This window comes from Mya arenaria, chromosome 12 (assembly GCF_026914265.1).
Source record: "Mya arenaria isolate MELC-2E11 chromosome 12, ASM2691426v1".
Classification (NCBI taxonomy): Eukaryota; Metazoa; Mollusca; class Bivalvia; order Myida; family Myidae; genus Mya; species Mya arenaria.
Window position 1 is genome coordinate 2,533,451 of NC_069133.1, and position 18,316 is coordinate 2,551,766.

At 36.3% G+C, this 18,316-nt stretch overlaps 1 protein-coding gene across 1 annotated transcript; it reads left to right on the top strand.

Moving 5' to 3' along the window:
- The first annotated feature begins 487 nt into the window (after positions 1-487).
- On the top strand, positions 488-17,780 carry LOC128211647 (heat shock 70 kDa protein 12A-like). The gene is made up of 10 exons (XM_052916644.1): positions 488-587; positions 2,699-3,754; positions 4,069-4,274; positions 4,873-5,094; positions 6,937-7,147; positions 7,690-7,812; positions 8,127-8,329; positions 16,078-16,246; positions 16,891-17,019; positions 17,244-17,780. The coding sequence occupies exons 1-10, from the start codon at positions 488-490 to the stop codon at positions 17,714-17,716; spliced, it is 2,892 nt and encodes a 963-aa protein (XP_052772604.1). The 3' UTR covers positions 17,717-17,780.
- Positions 17,781-18,316: the final 536 nt, after the last annotated feature.

Consider the following 18,316-nt stretch of genomic DNA (forward strand, 5'->3'; position numbering starts at 1 on the left):
ATGATGACGACGACGACGACGACGACGAAGCGACGACGACGACGACGACGCTGGTGGTGGTGGTGGTGGTGGTTGTGTTGATGATGATGATGATGATGATGATGATGATGATGATGATGATGATGATGATAAAAACAACAACAACAACAACATCATTAATGATGATGATGATGATGATGATGATGATGATGATGATGATGATGATGATGATGATAAAAATAATAATAATAAAGTTTTTTAGCGATTAATTACTAACGAAAAATCATCGTTTTTAAAATTCTGCATATATTTTTCAAGTTTTCTGCACAAACGTGACGCGAATATTGTTTAATGTTAACTTTCTAAATTTGGCGGGCCTCCAGCCCTCCTTAACATCACACTTTTATTCCTAATGTCAAAACAATACACCGCTCGCATTTAACTATCTTATTATAAACAAGACTCTGGTCGCATTTTATCACATATTTGAGGTAAGGATGCCGGAATCATGAATACTAGTGCGGGACAGAGGCAAATTTCTGTGCTGGGACCTATTTATATTCGGAATAAATCAGTGGAAGTTCCAATAAAACGTACATTACCTGAAGGTATATGCATGACGAATGAGCATAGCAAATGACACAGTGTTCTTGACACTTTCTATAACAAACTCATTAATATATATAGTATAGTAAACAAACTTTTCTTTTATAAACTCATTAAAGTGACACTCTTATTCAAAATCGATACATAACAAACATACATTTTGAGTGATAATCCTTTACCTACTTACTAAATAATGCATTTATGGAAAATATTATTTACTGATAACAAGATAGTAACCGTGTACTTAATAGCTGAAACGCAAACATATCAAATGATTGGTGAAACTGTGGTCTACTATAGTCTCATATGGTAAAAATACCGTGTTTTATGCAAATTTATTTCCAATTCAACTCGGTATCCTTTATAAAAAACATTGTTTTCGACATTAATTCATCCTTTTTTGGTTAATTGTGGTATATCTTACGTGGGAATAAGAATGCATCTTTAATATATTTAGTCAAATAACAAATTGCAGTGTGTCAAAGAATGGCACCTAAGCATTAAACGGGGCCGGAAAGCGACAGTAACATGATATGCATTTTTCTCAGTACGCATTAGTACGGCGTCCTTTATTTTTATTGTCGGATAAGGAAAAGGATATTAACAGTGTGTTTTTACCATGCGATAAATTACGTAATATATGCTACGTCGGAAATCAACATTTTGCTTAAAATGAAGACTTAAAACAAAACAAAAACTGTTATTTTACTACACTATTTTAAATGAAACAAAGGGCAGTCTATGCCGCTCTCGCCTTCGTTTTATTGCAGCAGTTTGATAAGGTGATTAGTTTCATCAAACACTTCAACAAACCTGTTTCCAAAATTTTGTTTTGACAGTGCTCTGTCAGACGGCCGTTCTGTAAAAAGGTCTGTCGAAGTGTTTTAAGAAACTAAACTCTCAATCAAACTCTGGTAAAAACCGAAGGCGGGGCTCCGTAAGCGGCGTAGACTGCGCTATGTTTCACGTGGTATTCACACGCTGATGAATAGGCATACAAATCACGCAACACTATGGCTCACCAGATTATAGGTGCTATAGATTAATCATTATCAAACCTTTGATGAATAAGAATGTATGGCTACGTCGTATCGTATCGTACGATGTCTGTTTCGAGCAATACACTTAACAGTATTTCGGAGGTCAACAAGGCACTAACACGTTTTATTTTATGGTTTCCGGTTTAAAGAGAATTATCAGTGAAATAAAATTGATATTTCACTGTTTCAAACATTGATATATTTCACTGTTATGAAATTTAAGCCCGCTCTCGGTTCCAAATTAAAACATCAGCGCGCACAGGACTGGAATACGATTTCAACGACGTCATTTCAGAAATGACGTTACGTGCACATACAAAGCGGTTCGTTTTTCTATAAAAAAGGTGTAATTAAATGACTTTTAATATAGGTATATAATAAAAGGATTTTTATTTATTTGCTTCAGTGTACAAAAGCAATATATTTCACCTCGTAAACATAAAAAGTAAATATTTCACTCGTGGGTAAGCCACACTTGGATATAGAGTTTAGTGCTCACTCGGTGAAATACATTACGATCTTACACTGAAACAAACAATTATCCTCTATCTTTTTAATTTGTGAAGTTGACATATAAACACACTTTTTATCTGACGCCATTTTGGCGCGCGCTCGTTTATAAGAGGGCTTCTTTAACTTAACAGACATTTAAAGTGACACTTTTATTCAAAATCAATACAATCACATGTATACCAAACATAAAATTTGAGTGATACACCCTCAACTTCTTACTAAATTATGCATTTATGGAAAATATTAATTACTAATAACAGTATTATAACTGTGTATTTAATAGCTGAAAACCCAAAAATATTTAATGGTTGGTGAATGCTAAAAGATTTACTGCGATTTACAATTGTCTCATAAGGTAGAATTACCGTGTTTTATGCACATTTCTTTTAAATTAAACTCGGTATCCTTCATAAGAACCACTATTTTCGACATTTGTTCATCCTTTTTGGTACATTAAAACAAATGTGTTTAATGTGTTAAATCTAAATTTGGAGTAATAGTGCATCTTTAAGGTCTTATCGTGTATGTTTGGTTATCGTTAACTACTGTATGCATTTCAGCTGCTGAAGAGGAAAACAAACTGGACGTCACCAAATACAAAATACCAACCCCAAACAAAACCAGGCGGCCCATACGGAATGGAACGGCAAAGACGGACACGTACATTAACACAACGGTTGTCAGTTCGAATGGTAATAGTTGTTCCGAAATTCAACAACGCGGTCAAGAAAAAGAGAACATCATTGGGGATGAGGAAACAAAAGCGGTATGCCAAAATTTGAAAAATGAAGAAAAACAGCCTGCTGATCCAAGAATAAATATTGAACTTGAAACAGATACAGATGCAGAAAATATGCTGCACAGCTTCGACAATATCCTCATTGGCGACAAAGAAATGAAAGATCTGACTTTCAAGATCAGCTCCACAGAAGACAATTATGTTCAAAACATTTACAAGTCAAAGGCATTACTAGCCCAGGGTAAAGCACAGAACACCGGGGAAAATGGACAGAAATCTTGTGAATGTCGACGGCGGGAAAACGTACACAAACATTCAAAACACAAACGCAGCAAATCTCACGACTCATCATTAGTGAGCCCGTTGAACACTCCTGACACGAAACACAGCAGCGAGGGTATGGACTTCTTAACGAGGCACAGGCGGAGACTAGCGAAGCTGAAGAGGAAATTCTTTGAATCTCAGCCAGTGTCTCAACCGTTACCATTACCGGTTGCCATAGATACTTGCAATTCTTTAGAGGATATCGAAAACCTACAGAGTGTTGATCTTGAAGATCTGGAGACGGTCAAAACTGACGACAGCCATTCTATCGAACCAAATAGTGCTTTCTCTCCTCAAAACGGGCCTGACGAAAATACTCAAGAAAATGAAGAACCACCAGAGCGCAAAGAGTTCGAGAGAAACGCCTGTAGAGGTACCGGTAACCAGGAGCGACGTCGCCGCCACTCCACCTATGAGACGTCAGACAGGATGACATTTGAAGAGCTTCGCCACCGCTGGTCCTCCACACCACAGAGTGAACACTTCGTTGTGATTGCTATAGATTTCGGAACAACATACAGTGGATATGCGTATAGTTTTGCGCACGATCCAGGTAATGACATGAGCATGTGAGTGTTCCCAAATTGAATTGCTAACTTACACAGATGGTAAGAAATAGTTTAGATGAATACTTCAATTTCTACTGAACACTATGTAAACTCACTCTACTTGTACACTGCTTCATTTAACGACTTCATGATGTATAAAATGTATCAACATAGGTGACTAGTAGTTTCACGATTACTGTGTTGTTTGTTTAGATAAACATGTAGAGCCATTTGGGTGTAGTTCGTAATTAATGACACAATAAATACACCCCATACAAAACATATCATTCATCGTCCCCCCTATCAATCTCCACCCCAGACACGATCCTGCTGATGCGGCGGCATGAGAGCGGGGAGCCAGGTATTTTCGACCAGAAGATTCCCACCACCATTCTCCTCACGCCGGAAGGTCAATTCCATTCGTTCGGCTTCCAGGCGCGAGATTTCTATAACGACCTTGACCCGAAGGATGCGACTAAGTGGATGTACTTTGATAAGTTCAAGATGATGTTATATAATGATGGGGTAAGTAACTATAATTCATGTCACACACCGATGCTAAACAAGATAACTTTAACTTGGTGTTCGTACATATTTGACGATCGAGGATTTACCCCATTTACTGAAGCTCCATATCATGTAGAGCGGATTTGACGATGCATACAGAAATCTATTTTCGTAGAGAGTATATTGTCGGTCTAAATGATTTGGTTCAGTCTCACATATACATAGATGGGGCGTGTTATTATTTAAAAATGTTTTCAAATCTTACCTCCTTGCTTGGAGTTGACTCAGCCACTTCGCGCAGTGCTGATATAAAACTTCATGTGGCAAAGCATGCTTAGAACAAGTTTGGTCAAATCAGAGTCTATGGCTCGCTCAGATGCTTGATTATTTGGTGCTAGCTAGAGACATCGGGAACCTTCTGTTTCAAAGTGGTCAATTATCTATAGTACTATTTGACATGAAGGCGTGAACTGACTCAAATTAAGGAACAATATATAAACAACACCAAAAGATATTCATTTGCATTTATTTAGAAAATATATGACAGCGTAACGCATATCCCTTCTGCCAGGAACAGGTGATGCATTCAATAACATACAGTTCTGTCCCATTACAGGGTCTGAGGGAAGACTCCGTTTTGAGAACCATTTCCGGAAAAGAAGTCAGCGCCTTAAAGGTATTCTCCTACAGTCTGGCTTACTTTAAGGATCTTGCCACACAGGAAATATGCGACCAATCAACGCTCAGGGTCTCCAATGACGTCATTCGTTGGGTCATAACAGTGCCCGCTATTTGGAAAGCCTCGGCTAAGCAGTTTATGCGTCAAGCGGCTTACGAGGTAAAACATGTTTCAAAACGTACTATTAAGATCGCATACACTATTATTCTGAATTAGCAGTTTGTTATTAATGCGGCATGTAGAACGCAAGTTCCGCTTGTCAATTCTTCCCGTAACTGTCATAATGGTCAATAAGTCATTTACTATCTTTTGTCATCTTCCTAAGGCTAAGTGCAGTATCTCAAGATTATATGATATAAAAGCTTTATATAAATATGATCTTCATTGATGTTATTGAATGGTTAAAAACCACAAAAAACAACAACATTATACATTTCTTTTAATGTGACTTTGAAAAACACTGTTAAGTACTCGATTTAAGTGAAGAAAGATGACTTAAGATGTTTTATGAATACCAGCTTTAGAGGAAATGATTGCGTTTAATGAACTTGTTTGTAACTCTTCCTCTATTATTTTGCAATTTCTTTAAGAGTTTTTCCTCCTTAGCTATATTTTCCCGTTTATCGCAAGAATTAAGTGGTTAACACGAAACAATTCGCGAACGTTAACAGGTAATCTTACGGCAGTTATATGCCACCATACATGGGACATTCTGCTTCTGGTATTTGAAAAATCACATGTATGAACGAATTTGGCAGCTTTAAAAGACACTCGAGAATCCATTATAATGGTTTTAAATGAACATCGCATTAAATCTGCACGCTCACTGATTTACCGTTTTTACAACTTACTATGTCCGGGAATGAGCAAATGTTTGTCCAAATATCTGCAAACCAGTGATAAAAGACTGCTGACAAAAGATAAGATCGCATATATCTGTTTGAAAATGTTTTATGGCTAAAAGCGTTACTAACGGTTTAAAAAAATGCATAAAACATCAATTTTTGAATTTAATATATAAACATCTGCGATCTTAAATGTTTTGTCAGCAGTCTCATATGACTTGTTTGCATGCATTTTCGCATCAATTTTGGTTCGTTCCAAGACAAAAAATAAAATAGTTGTCAAAACGTTCAATCTGTGAGAGTGCAGCTTTAATGTTCTTTCGCAGACATGAACTTTCTGTTTATTTTCCTCTGTTTGCATAACTATATCCGCACAGTCAGTACTGATAGTATTGCCTGAACTATGAATATGTGTGTCCTCTATTGTTGAAATCATATTCATATCAACATTGGTATCGCGAATGCTTTGTTTTTATGCACCTTTCTAGGATTTATCTATGGTCATCGTCATATAACCAGTTGTATTGTACACCCCATTTAGACGAGGTAATTTAAACCACAATAGTTTTAAAAACAAATTTTAATATATTGCATCTTAAAAATATTTATATATTACTATTATTCCGCACTGCATATATGGTGGGGCTAATGAAGAAGGTCTTGGTACATTCTGTCATTGCAAAAATCAAATATACCGCTGCTCTAGCCTCTGTCTTAAGCCGAATTGACGTTTGTCATGAATTGGTGTAAATATATAAGAAATATACAATATATTTAAAGTGCTGAATCTAGACTTATACTGACTTGTGTATGCTATTGTAAATACTAGTTGTATACCATGTATTTGAACTTTGAAGTGTTAGACTTGTATTGACTTTGGTAATCGATTCTTGTTAATATTAGAAATAAAGAAGTGCTGCGCTTACACTTCTTCTGATTTGAACTCGGGAAACCGCTAGTGCTATATACACAGCGTTGTCAAGGAAATCCAACCCATTTTCTCACTATCTGAGACGGAACTTGTCGCCGTCATGATATACGACCACACTGAATTAATGCCCTTCAGAAGCTAAAAGAATTTCCGGGGGTTAATCCTTTTATGTACCGTATTTCTTATATATGGCGTGACATGTAATTTGGTTTGATGTATTGTCAGGCTGGAATCGTGCCGCCAAACGACCCTGAGCGACTCCTGATAGCGCTCGAACCGGAAGCGGCATCAATTTACTGTAGACGCTTGATGTCTTCTGCAAGCGGAAACTCGCCTGCCAAAAATGTATCATCGGATATCTCTCGGGCATCTTCGTTGAGTTTACCAGAGCTAAGATCTACAGAAGTTAGCCTCGTTCCGAATGATCTGGAGAAAGGTCATTATCTTATTTAATTAGTTAATTATCCAAACCTTGCCTTTTACGATTTTACGGTTAATGCAATACATAGGTTTTGATAGGAATTGAATTAAGTCTGTAGTATAATTATCAACGCCCACGAAGTCTGAACTATTCCAATAAATACATATTGCCAGTAAATGAATTAAAATCGTTATCAGAAAAATAATAAATATGCATTTTGTGCATATTTTTGCAATATTCCTGCTGTGATATTTTGAAATAAAGCCTGCAATAAATAACATCGGTATCAGTTTTATATTTTTAATTACGTACTTCAGAGACCAGCACGGCTTTCTGAAATAAAACTGAGCTAGCGGTAATTCAATTTGACATCACATTGGTAATATATTGTCGAATTTATTTCAATGCATTTCATGCAGAACTTTGCGAAGAAGATAATAAACTTTTGCTTACGAAGCAAATACAGAAACAAAATTTACCCCAAGGCAACCAGTGCATAAAATAATAGTTATGATCATATTACACGCAGTCGGCTCTAAGAACTTGTGTTGCTACAGGCACACGTTACATGGTGGTGGATTGCGGAGGCGGCACGGTCGACATCACGGTGCACGAGCTCGTTGCTGGCGGGCGCCTCCGGGAGCTGCAGAGGGCGTCCGGCGGTGCGCACGGCTCCATTGGTAACGGTTATCAGTGAAATAACTAATCATGTTAGATTTTCGGTTTGAACCTTTGTAAAGGTCATGTTTACTGAGAATATATATATATGTTTATGTATATATATATATGGAAACACTGTAAGTTGAAATAATTAAATATTTCCAAGTATGATTTGTGTGTAAGAAAAATAAATTATAAATTCTATAAGGTATATCTATTTAATTCTGATGTCATATCAAGCCTTTCATGCTAGCCAAAATATAAACTGATATTAAAATCAATTGTTACTTGTGAATGTTAACAACACAATACGGTCGCTTTTCAATTCACGTAGGCGTCGATGAGGAGTTTGAGCGGCTGCTGTCCTTCATATTTGGGGCGGAAATTATTCAGCATTTCCGGCGGAAGCGGCCAGCGGGCTGGGTGGACCTAATGGCGACGTTCGAATCTCGGAAGCGCACAGCCAGTCCCTACAGGCAATCGAGTATCACCGTCACCCTCCCCTTCTCCTTCATAGAGTTCTTCAAGAAATGCAGGGTAAAGGGCATATTAATTATTTTGTAAAATGATAATACTTTATATCTACAAGACGTTGGTTTACTTATCTTATCTGTGTTATGCTCATGTGTTTTGTCTCAGGATCATTTCAGTCATGTAAGATAAGTAAGAATAGAACAAATCTCAACTGTTTGGTAAATTGTAATTGTTTTATCCATAAAACATCAATTTTCAAACGTAAATATGAAAACTGCGATCTTCTCTTTTGTAAGCAGTCTTATATCACGCAAAAATTGGCTCATTCCAAGACAAAAAAACAATTGTCAAAACAATCAATCTGTGAGAGTGCAGCTTTAAGATCGCCTGTTTTTTGAAAAAGAAAAGTTTTGGTTTGTCAAAGCGTTTGCGGCATCGGCGTCGCCGTCATTGGAACAATCGTGCAAAAGCTATATTACTGGTCACACCGTAAAACATTAAATATTTTATTTTACATGACTTCGAACTCGTTCATGTTTGCAATGAGTTACTAATATTTTAGCAGGTCCCATATCTCTAACAAAAAGAGTTGTTAAACGGTAATACCCCTTGATTGAGAATAAAATTGACATCCGCTTACTACAATCGGAGCACCGCTGCTGTTTTCCTTCAAAAACAACATTGGATGTATAAGCACTGATTTCTACTGGTCCCCGACCCCCAACATCAGAAAAGGAGAAAAACATCCACACATGTACATAACATTAAGCAATTTTAGAAAGAAAGTAACGTTTGTTTTAAGAAAAATAGATTTGGAGAAAGTACCACTGTGTATTCGATGAAGAGACCAAATCCCGCGGAGTAATAACAATGCGGTTAAAATGCAAACAAAAAACATAGATCAGGTAGACCCAATATGTTCAGCCTGTTTTTGAAATCACAAACCATTCGGCTTTAAAACCAAACCTATAAATATGGAAAGTAGCCAATGGTCTGAGATTGTCGATAATTTTAGAGCTCTTTGAAAACACCCCGGAGTCAAAATCGTGTGTTTGCGAAAAAATACTATGAAGTGGTATTTTTTCACATATTTGCACTCGAAATATCTTTAATCTATCTGTCTTAACACAATTCGGTCATTAAATAATTGAAGCTGGGAGTAGGACCCCAGATTGTAGTTAATAAATGTTATAAAAACACACATTTTAACATTAGATCGTGCAGGAAAAGACTTGAGTCCATAATGACCCACATGGCCTTCCATAGCTTTTACCGAACATTTCAAAATCAACAAATGCTCATATTTAAACGCTGGAAACGGTTTTAAATTTCACACTTCTATTGATGGGAGGAAAAATTGGTAACACAACATATATTTCGGAAGTTTTGGATAACTCCGGGTTGACCCTGAAAGGTTACAGACTACTAAATAAATTTCCGATATATTCCATAGACAATTGACCAATTGCGCACAAAATAACACTGATTTCTAGTGCTTCACGACCCTAACACCATATATAGGGAGAACCTTTCTCACATATACTAAGCATTAAACGATGTTAGAGAAAGATTGCGTTTCTTATTAATGAAAAGGAAAAAATGAAGTTGGTTGAACGTAACCACTGTGTATTTAATAAAGTGACCAAACCCGGAGTACAAACACTATGATGAAAATGTTACCACAAAAGTAGATTACGTATATCCAGCCTGTTTTTGAAAACAAATCAATGAGCTCTAAAACCTTGTAACTTAATATGGAAAGTAGCCAAATGTCTGAGATGGTATAACCATTCATTGCTTAACTGTCATGTGTTAATTTAAGGAATGTTCTTCTTCTTTTGGACATTCTATATGCTTATGCGGAAACCGATTCTCATCTCATCTATTTATGGCAACACACCGGGCCCGCTGACGATGATTGTCCTAAAACAAGGCTGCATCAGCCGGGAAGCCGCATAAAAACCCTATACAAAAGGAACTTTCCTGGAAGTTTCCGGGATGCTTGTCTCCTGGTTCTTGTCTGAGAGATACCTAAAGCGGAATGATTGTTCACACTTTTGATGTGATATAAACGGCATAAGCCGGCACTAAACGTCGTTCATTTCCTTACATGATTGTGCTTGAATGGGTCGTTTCATGGGTAATATTTTCCAAGACTTCCTTTTAAAGCTGCACTCTCACAGATTTACCTTTTTTTTGTCTTGGAAAGAGGATTTTTTTGGTGTAAATATCCGCAAACCAATGATATAAGATACCTGACAAAAGATCAGATCGCAGACTTTGATATTTCCGTTCGAGAATTAATGTTTTAACGGTTTAAGAAAAATGCATTAAACATCAATTGTTGAACTTAAATATAAAAAATTGCGATCTTATTTTTTGTTAGCAGTCTTATATTACTACTTTCCATGGATTTTCGCTAAAATTGGCTCGTTTAAAGACAAAAAATAAAAAAAAGGTGTCAAAACGTTCAATCTTTGATAGTGCAGCTTTAAAACCTGGTCAGAATCTAGCATGCATCTGGGTACATTCACATATTTCTATTGAACGCCTATTGTTTTGTAACATTCATATTCCAATGAACACAACAGTTTCAGAATACATCGCCAGCCGTATTCAATAAGTAGCTGAGATTAAACTTAAATATATTATTAAATTCAAGTGTTTTTATTAGCTTGTATATTTAGCTGGCCAATAGACTGAATTGACTCACTGAAGCAGGTCTAAAGATAAGGATAATATTAATATTGAATACTGGCGCAGCTGATCTTAAAGAAGCGTTAATGATGGAACAAACGACTTTTATTGCGGTAAAATATGTATGTGACGTCGATAAAACAAGTGATGTCATTGACGCTATTCCGCTGTTCAAAAGTTTTTTCAAAGTTGTAGTTAGATCAACCCAGCGAAATGTTGCAAATATTGAGTGGAAATATAAACATTAAACCTTTAAGAACTGCGGTTCATTTGTATATGAAAACATTGGTCAGTGCAAGGAGATTCAGACTTCAACAACCGTACACTATGTACAGAACAGAACACAAGTTTATTTCCACACATAACATCACACATATATACATCAATGAAGTAGACTATGATAGTCCATGATCATTTCCATTATTTAACATTTGCTTGGCGGTGTATATATGTTTTTTTAACTAGTTGAGATATTTTACAGTAACAAAAATAGTAGCAAATGTTAATCAAAAGAAGAATTATTACGAACAAATCCTTATTACAACTATATAACGGCTGGTATTAAAACATATAATAATCATGTATCATGTAAAGTAATGAAATTCTTTCTCTGAGCAAATGCTTTATTCACGAAAATAGAAAGATTCTTTAACAAATCAGTATGATCTGTATTCAGCAAGTCTATGGTTTTAAACATATTTGGATTAATACGATAATATCTAGGAATATATTTAGATCTAATATTTATATACAGGCTGCATTTAACCAAGAAATGAAATTCGTCTTCTAAGACATTACAATGTTGGCAAAGTCTTTGTTCCAAAATTGTATTCCACCTACCAACTTCTATATTTAATCGATGCGACAATAATCTTAATTGGCTTAAAGCAATTCTGAATTTCTGTACATTAACACACTTAAGATAGGGTTTTAATTCAAAATCAGAAATGTTTCTATAAAATAAAGCTCTTGAGGAGTCTGACAATCTGCTGTTTAAATTTTGAACATAAACGTCTCGTACGTCTCTTTGCTTTAAAAATGACACACAATTTGAAATATCACCAACTCCTTGTGCACGCCAAACGTGATGAAACCCCATATTACTCAATATTGTTTAAACATGTACTGCCCAGTTTGTTTTATTTGGAAATTTTACAACATCATTAATCATTACATTATAGATGGTTCTTACATATTTATCATTCGGCATACTGAAAACTTTAAGCCAGTATTTAATAATATTTATAATGCATTGCGACAGTAGATCTAATCTGCCCGTCTCTGCATAAACAAAGTCATTTTGTGTTGTTGTTTTAACCGAAAGTACATATTTTATGAATTGGGTGTGTATCCTTTCAATTGGGAATCGTTTTGAAAATCCCCAAACTTCTGAACCATATTATAGGATAGGTCTAATAAATTTGTCAAAAAAAGTTCCAATTTATGTTCAGGTGTTATATTAGTAAATTTGTTCAAATATTTTCTAAATTTAAAAATTACTTTATGTGCTTGGCCAGATAACGTTTTGGTAGCACGCATAAGTGAACCCTCTGAGCTAAAGACTATACCTAAATATGTAAATTTGTTTACAATCTCCAATGGTAATCCCTGATAGAAAAACTGAAGATTTATAGGTAATCTACCCCCTTTCCTTAAAACCAATATCTTTGTTTTGGTTATATTGATCTTAAGTTTCTTTCCATGTGTTACAATATTCCTCTGATATATTAATATTCGCTTGCAGTTCTGCTGCTGAATTAGCAAAAATTACAATATCGTCTGCATATAAGAGTAAAATAGATAAAGTAATAGTAAAATAGATCGTTAATATACAATGGAAATAATAATGGCAATAGGCATTCGCCTTGACGTACACCTAAATGACTTTCAAACACTGCACTTAACTCGTTTTGGTGTTTAACTCTTGAATACACATGATTATACATAGACTTTATAAATGAAAAGAGATTGCCTCGTAGTCCTAATATATAAAGTTTATACCACATATTGTCTCGTACTATATAATCAAACGCTTTTGTAAAATCAACAAAAACACAAAATAACTGCTTGTTTTCATTAAGAACATGGTTAATTAAATTTTGTAATACAAAAATGTTTTCAACGGTACTCATTTTAGCTCTGAATCCGGCTTGTGCCTCGATATATACATGGTAATATTCAGCCAAAGTTGAAAGCCGACTATTAATAATATTTGTGAATAGTTTTCCCACAATACTTAATAATGTGATTCCTCGAAAACTTTCAACTTCGTTTAAATTTCCACTTTTCCGGAAAATACCCGGTTATTAATAGTGTATAAAATAACCTTAAAAGAAAAGACGATAGTCTATGTTTACCATATATCAAAAATTCATTCAGTATCCGATCTGGACCAGCACTTTTGCCCAAATTCAAATTTGAAATACCTTTAAGAACGTCTTCCTCAGTGAATGGCAAATCTAGTTCAAAAAACATTATCTTTAATTCATTTTGTAAAATAGTCTTATTAAAGTATAATATGTCTTCGTCCGGCTGAAAAACCTACTATTAGGATCATTAATTGCCTGAAAGTAGGCTGTAAACGATTCAAGCGATATATTTTAAGGAGTTCTATGAGTTGTTCCATCTTTTAATAATTTCCAATAATCTTTTGCATTTTTGTTTTTAGCATATATTAATTGATTCGTCCGCTTATTCATATTTAGGTAGTTATAACTTCGAACGTTTCTTTTATAAACATTTCTCGCCCGAATGTATGTACGTATGTATTTCTTTAGACCTTGCGGTCAATGATAACACGTGAAAGTGTAAGGGCTTAATATTTCCAACGAGGTCCTTTGTTTTTGCTGAAGGGACAGCACGCGGAAGAGACAGTGGTGGGATACAAGGAAGTCCGGGTTTCGAAGAGACCCATTGGTTCTTTTACGTGCTGGGTGTAAAGCACCGATTCATGGGATACGATACAACTTTCCTGGGTTAAACCAGTACACCTCTTTTCCAAGCACTACCCTTTTTTAATTAAATGCCGAGCGCCAGGCAAGGGAGCTACTTGTACCAACCTTTAACGTCTTTTGGTATGACGCGGCCAGGGATCGAACACACAACCTATCGATCCGTAGGCGGACGCATTAGCCACTAGGCCACGGAGACCAAATGTTTTCATGCATCAATGAACTGCAATAAATTCAATCTTGACGGCCATAAAACGGCTATGACAGCATTGTTTATTTAAATAATGCGCTCTGATTGGATCAGCGCGACTTCATTTAACAATTGATATCCGACGTTACAATTATAGGTTTTTTCTTTATATAAACGTACTATGTTGTCAATAACCTTTCTTAAACATTTAAAATACTCAAATGCAGACGATTTTACTAATGTTTATTCGTGATGATTAATGATTTGAAATGTAAATATACAGATTGATGCATGCTGTAAGCACACAGAAGGTACGCAAGCTACTTTTTCGAAAATCGCTAGCGCGCTTTATGACATCTGCTCGCGTACCCTTTCGCGTACATACAGCGTGAAAACAAGTTAACATGCAATGCATCCTTGATTCCAGAAAATCTATAAGGCGCACCAGTTGTCTTGATTTTAAAGTGTAAGTCATTTGTAAGTTATATGACAAAAGGACGAATTCTTCGCAAAGGGGACATTACAAATGTTGCATAGTACTTATTCTTTGAATGTTTTGCTTAGTTATCCGCGCCAGCCTGACACAGATTCAGGACGTTCGTGGAATGATATAGTTTGTTGCATTCCATTGCACGTGTATTGGGCGTTCTTTGTGCAATCAAAGACGGTTTGGTTACGGCATGTCTAATGGAGCATTGCTTATTCGATTATAAAATCCTAGTTTATGGTTATATTCATAACGTTTGTTTTGTTCTCTTTATATTGCTAGCTATAAATATCGTTTCATCCAATAACGCGCACATATGTCTCATCCTTGTCAATTGTGGTTTCTCGTTTACCCAAAATAAATTGTATTTCACAAAAGCGTGTCCTGAAAAGCTGTAAATAAACCCATTCGAATGCCAAACAATAAAACCATAGCCATTTACTTAGAAGTGGCGCCGACTGGCCACACAAGCTGCGGTTTTTAATAAATTTCTAGAGAAAAACGAATATCTCCCATTAGTGGGCCGTGATAAAGGTCTCAATTTAGTGCAAAACGCAAGATAAGCAACCCGGCCCCGATATCACGACAATACTTAAGTCAGATCTCAATCTCAATCTCGACTCATTTTACAAGCATAGTAGGTATTGTTCAAAATCTTATGAGGTAAAATTAGTCGAGATTGAGTTTGATATTTGACTCTAGTATTTTCGTGATATTGGGGACTGGTCCCCATTTCTGGAAAATTCTTACTACGTGCAATAAGCTTAAGTATTTTATTTCCTTCAGCTCCATTACTATCAAAGCACTGACAGTGCTGGACTGCTTGGGCGATGATCCCTTTTATTGGATATTCAAAATGTTTCATATGAATGATAGCATGGCACCCACTACCACCATTAAGACAAACATCTTCCAGTGTTTCATATCTTAATGATATTATCAATACAAATTGATTAGTTGTGTTTCATGAAATGGAATAGATTCATACATGTGTGCTTGTCTGTTATTTTAGTAGCCTACCAACTTTAATTTCAAGACAATATGAGCCCAATTAATGTAGTGTAGATCTATAAGAATTGTTTCTTTTCTGAACATAGCTTAAACAAATATAGTATTACAATGTATTTACATATTGGACCAACTATCCATGGAATTGCTGTATCGAAATAAAAATCAAGTTAATTTAAAATGTTCATTACATGTATACATAAAACTTACATACGCAAGGGTATAGAATGTTTCAACTTGCTCAAAAATACATAGCAATACAGAGAAAAATGACACAGCTTACCAAACAGATGGAGAATTAACGCCAATACATTGTTGTAAAATCTGATATATATATCAAAGGGTAATGATAGAAAAGATATACGTTCTTCCAATGTAACACACAGTGCTATATACTGGTAATGTTTCGTCCATTTAGCTGATTTAACTGCTAGAGCATTGCGGAAGGGCGAACATCGCATTAAATAAATACTTACAGGGTGCCTCGGTAGAGACGGCTGTGAGGAAATATGGTGACCCGGAAGTCACGTGGACGTCAAGCGGAATGCTTCGGCTCTCACCGTCGATTATGCGGCGCCTCTTTTTGCCCACAGTAGACCGAATCAAGCAGTCCATCGGCGATGTGCTGAACAATCAAGTCATATCTGGTATTTATGGTTTCGTGTTTTGTTGAAACGATTAGGGTGGTAGATATCAGGGGCGTGTAATGCAATTGACGTTAGAGGGGTGTAACTTAGAGGCACAACCTTTTGGCATTCGCCTCTCCCTCAGAACTGAATTTTAAATAAGTTTAAAATATAGTTGGTAGAGGCTTGTTGGTTGTCCCCCAAGACAATTTGTACAAATTGAAGTCCGAAATGATGCATTTAGAGGCTACTTTATGACTGTTTTTGTCCGATATTGACATAAAAATTAAACTTGTACGATTTAAGGGGGAGGGGGAGGCGACAGGCGAGCCCCACCCCCCTGCATCCGCTAATGGATTTGTCCGACTTCGACCGTACAAGTCCCGACTAGCGCAGTTTTATCATTGTTGATTTCTGTTATAATTATTTTATAATCTGTAGCAATGCTATTGATTATCCAGGAAACGGAGGAAAACAAAACTCAAACAAGATTATTTAATGATTTGTTTTTCTCATAGAATTTGCCCCCGACACACTTTAATAATTTATGATTATTCTTTGCTATATAAAGTTTTGGTTAATCATAGGGCAAGGATAATTATCATTACAGATTACTTACGCTTTGAATATAGGTATGCATAGACAAAATGCATTTCAAATTGCAGGCATCTCATACATGTTTCTCGCGGGTGGGTTTGCGGAGTCTTCCATCATTCAGCACGAGCTCCGAAAGGACTTCGGCGCCATCTTGAAAATTATCATTCCGCGGGAAGTGTCCATGGCCGTGTTGAAAGGTGGGTATTGTCTAAACTAAAGCCTCAGGAATGCGTGCTAGAGAATTTTATGATCCCGATGATGAGCTATTTATTGATGTAATAGTATATACGAATTTTTAATTTTTTGATACATGTTGTTTTTTGTTTATTTTTTGTAATTAGTGCAAACAATTAGTATCGGGATTATCTTCAAAATCGTGCTTAATGACGAAAAATACAACTACTATCTTGTGGATTTTTAGGTGCAGTGTGTTTTGGCATGGATCCGCACGTGATATACTCCCGCTGTTCCGCTATGACGTATGGTGTCGGCGTTCTTCACAGATATGACGTCACCAAGCACCCGGCTGACAAACTTATCACTAAGGATAACATGGACTGGTGCACGGATGTGTTTGACGTGTTTGTGAGAGCGAACCAGTCCGTCGAGCTCGGGGAGAGCATCTCGCGACGCTACACACCGGTTCGCCGGGACCAGATGGCAACGGCAATAAGTATTTACGCTACGGAAAGCGAGGGCGTCATGTTCATCACAGACCCGGGCGTAAGCCTGTGCGGAACGTTATCGTTAACGTTTAGCGAGAACGTTCCGAAGGGTCAACGTCGAGAAATCAGAACGGAAATGATGTTTGGTGACACTGAAATACGCGTAAGAGCGCTGGACGTCGCTGATAACAACACAGTAGAGGCCGGAATCGATTTCATCAACTATTGATATATGACAAAGCAAGATAGCATGCGTAGTCTATTATTACATTACGCACTTTCATTTGAGTCAACCTGCAAACAAATACACAAGTCGTCCATATTAATCAAAATTGCATTATAAAGAATAAAATATGAAGACTATTTCGCCATTTTTGCAGCTACTTGTATAAAGATTTTAGTTATGACGCTTTCATGGAAGATTATAAGTATCTTCCAAAGCCGAGGGTGTTAAATAGGTTCATCCCAACCCGAGCATAGGAAGTTTTGCGGAAACGAGGTTTACCACACCCAGCGCAATGGTTGGGATGTACCTATATGAAACGGGCGACCGTGGTATATGCTTTTTCTCCCACCTCAGTTAAACAAATTACAATAAAAATGTATTTTAATTTATTATTTACACACGGGTTCTTTTGTCCATGCGCAAGATACTGACTTCCAGCATGGTATAACAGTTGGAACTACTTATCTGGGTTTTGAGAAAAGCTTATCTTTATTCAGAGTTAAAATTAAAAAAAAAACCGGATGTAGGGACTACCCATTGGTGACTGTGAAGCGTTTGTACAGTAAATAGTTTTGTTTATGAAAGAACATTTCAAACGAATAT

Excerpts from the sequence above, each read along its gene's own strand:
- LOC128211647 (XM_052916644.1), top strand. The coding sequence starts at position 488 with ATGAATACTAGTGCGGGACAGAGGCAAATTTCTGTGCTGGGACCTATT. Across the intron at positions 588-2,698 it reads AAAACGTACATTACCTGAAG|CTGCTGAAGAGGAAAACAAA; the intron begins GTATATGCATGA and ends TATGCATTTCAG. Across the intron at positions 4,275-4,872 it reads TGATGTTATATAATGATGGG|GGTCTGAGGGAAGACTCCGT; the intron begins GTAAGTAACTAT and ends GTCCCATTACAG.